The 2,202-nt window shown below is 35.8% G+C and overlaps 1 protein-coding gene across 1 annotated transcript; it reads right to left on the reverse strand.

Moving 5' to 3' along the window:
• Positions 1-201: 201 nt before the first annotated feature.
• On the reverse strand, positions 202-1,194 carry LOC127521859 (olfactory receptor 1-like). Its single transcript, XM_051911302.1, has one exon. The coding sequence runs from the start codon at positions 1,189-1,191 to the stop codon at positions 202-204; it is 990 nt and encodes a 329-aa protein (XP_051767262.1). The 5' UTR covers positions 1,192-1,194.
• Between the last annotated feature and the right edge of the window lie 1,008 nt (positions 1,195-2,202).

Below are 2,202 nucleotides of genomic sequence, written 5' to 3' on the forward strand. Positions count from 1 at the left end.
CAGGAGTGTTTCAAAAACCTTTTGACATTCAAAGAAAAAAATGTAATATAAAGGGTTGTTTCATAGCATGTCTATTTTCTTTTTTTTACAAAATACAGAAGGGCAAAGTCTCATTCAAGCAGATAACGAAAGCAATCCAACAGTAAAATAAGTTAATTATAGAAATAAGGAATAAATTATTTTTAATAATTTTTAATTCCTTCAATTTAATTTCATATTTCTTTCCTGAGTAGTGTTCACCTTGCTTCGTTTGTACAGTTCTTTTATGGATTGCATAACCTCCTCTGTCTTTAGAGTGTATATGATGGGATTCAACATAGGTGGTACTATCTGAGTCAAGGAATTGTTAATTAACCTGGAGTTTGGATGGATCGGTACTGTGGCAGCTGCAATATTATTGGCTACAAGTGGAAGATAAAAAACTGCCACCAAAATGAGATGTGAGGTGCAGGTTTTTATGGCTTTGATTCGTTCAGCACCATGAGCAATCTTAAGCAGAGCCAGAGCAATGCAGATATATGAAATGAAGATCAGTATTGGAGGCAGACAAATCAGAAAACCAAGGCAAATTTTTCCCATCAGTAAATTTAAGGAATTATCATTACAAGCTAGTCTACAGACAGGGCCATAATCACAGAAATAACTATTAACCACATTAGAACTACAAATAGAAAGTCTATTCAGCAAACCCACATGTACAGAAAAATAAGTCCCAGATAAAATCCACATAACTCCTATGATCAGAAACATGGCTGATTTGGTAACAATTGCATGATACTGTAGAGGAAAACAAATAGCAACCAGTCTGTCATAAGACAAGACAAGTAGAGTCAAAGACTGCAGATTCATGAAATGATATACAAAAAACATATTTACGAAGCACACTTCGTATGAAATGTCATGGTGGTCAAACAAAAATGTGTCAATGATATTTGGAATCAAAGTCGAGCTTCCGCACAGATCAGAAAGGGCCAGATGGAAAACAGCCATGTATTTGGCTGTGTGAAGTCTGCGGGCCAAATAAATTATATACATGATAAATGAATTCCCTAAAACAGTCACAACATACACCAAAGACAAGAATGCATAGTAGTATTTCACATATGGAACATTAGAAAAGCCGTTGAGGAAAAATGTTGCAGGACGAACAAAGGTTACATTTGCAGAAGAGTTTGACTGCATGGAGCTCATGATAGCTGCCGTCTGGCTTTTTGTGTCACCTGTGATGAAGAATTGTTATAGAAATGCACTCAAACAGAAAACATTCAAGTAATTATTTCATTTCTAGTCACAGTACATTTCTGAACAAAAATGATTGAATAATCTTTGACATATTGAACCAAAAGTAAGTGTCATTTGCAGTAAAATCATAGGAGAGAAACAGAGGAAACACATACTCTACCTTCTCCAAAGGTGCCACCATCTCACTATTTCACCAGTTATCATTCAAATATATATTAAGTCATTCTCTTGCACTTGAGACTTTAGTTCATGGATCAACACTTCTCCCTGGAGACTTGAGGAAAAAGAGGCAGGAGTAAATCGATACAAGCATGTGACAACATAATAACTCTTACCTTAAAGATTAAGAATATATTATATAAATATATACTGTACCAACCTATTGTAACAGTAATATCTAATAATAATTACAATCAAACTGCAAGAGAGATGGCTTATGAAATTATTATCCTCTGACTTGTTTGGATTGTATGTCTGACCCCTCATATTTTTGTAAATATTTTATTATATCTTTTCATGTGACAACAATGAAGAAATGACACTTTGCTACAATGTAATGTAGTGAGTGTACAGCTTGTATAACAGTATAAATTTGCTGTCCCCTCAAAATAACTCAACACACAGCCATTAATGTCTAAACCGCTGACCACAAAAGTGAGTACACCCCCAAATGAAAATGTCCAAATTGGGCCCAATTAGCCATTTTTTCTCCCTGGTGTCATGTGACTCGATAGTGTTACAAGGTCTCAGGTGTGAATGGGGAGCAGGTGTGTTAAATTTGGTGTTATCGCTCTTACTCTCTCATACTGGTCACTGGAAGTTCAACATGGCACCTCATGGCAAAGAACTCTCTGAGGATCTGAAAAAAAGAATAATTGCTCTACATAAAGATGGCGTAGGCTATAAGAAGATTGCCAAGACCCTGAAACTGAGCTGCAGCACGGTGGCCAAGACCATACA

This window comes from Ctenopharyngodon idella, chromosome 10 (assembly GCF_019924925.1).
Source record: "Ctenopharyngodon idella isolate HZGC_01 chromosome 10, HZGC01, whole genome shotgun sequence".
NCBI lineage: Eukaryota > Metazoa > Chordata > Actinopteri > Cypriniformes > Xenocyprididae > Ctenopharyngodon > Ctenopharyngodon idella.

What these genes read in the sequence shown, in the direction of transcription:
- LOC127521859 (XM_051911302.1), bottom strand. Translation starts at nt 1,191, where the DNA reads ATGAGCTCCATGCAGTCAAACTCTTCTGCAAATGTAACCTTTGTTCGT.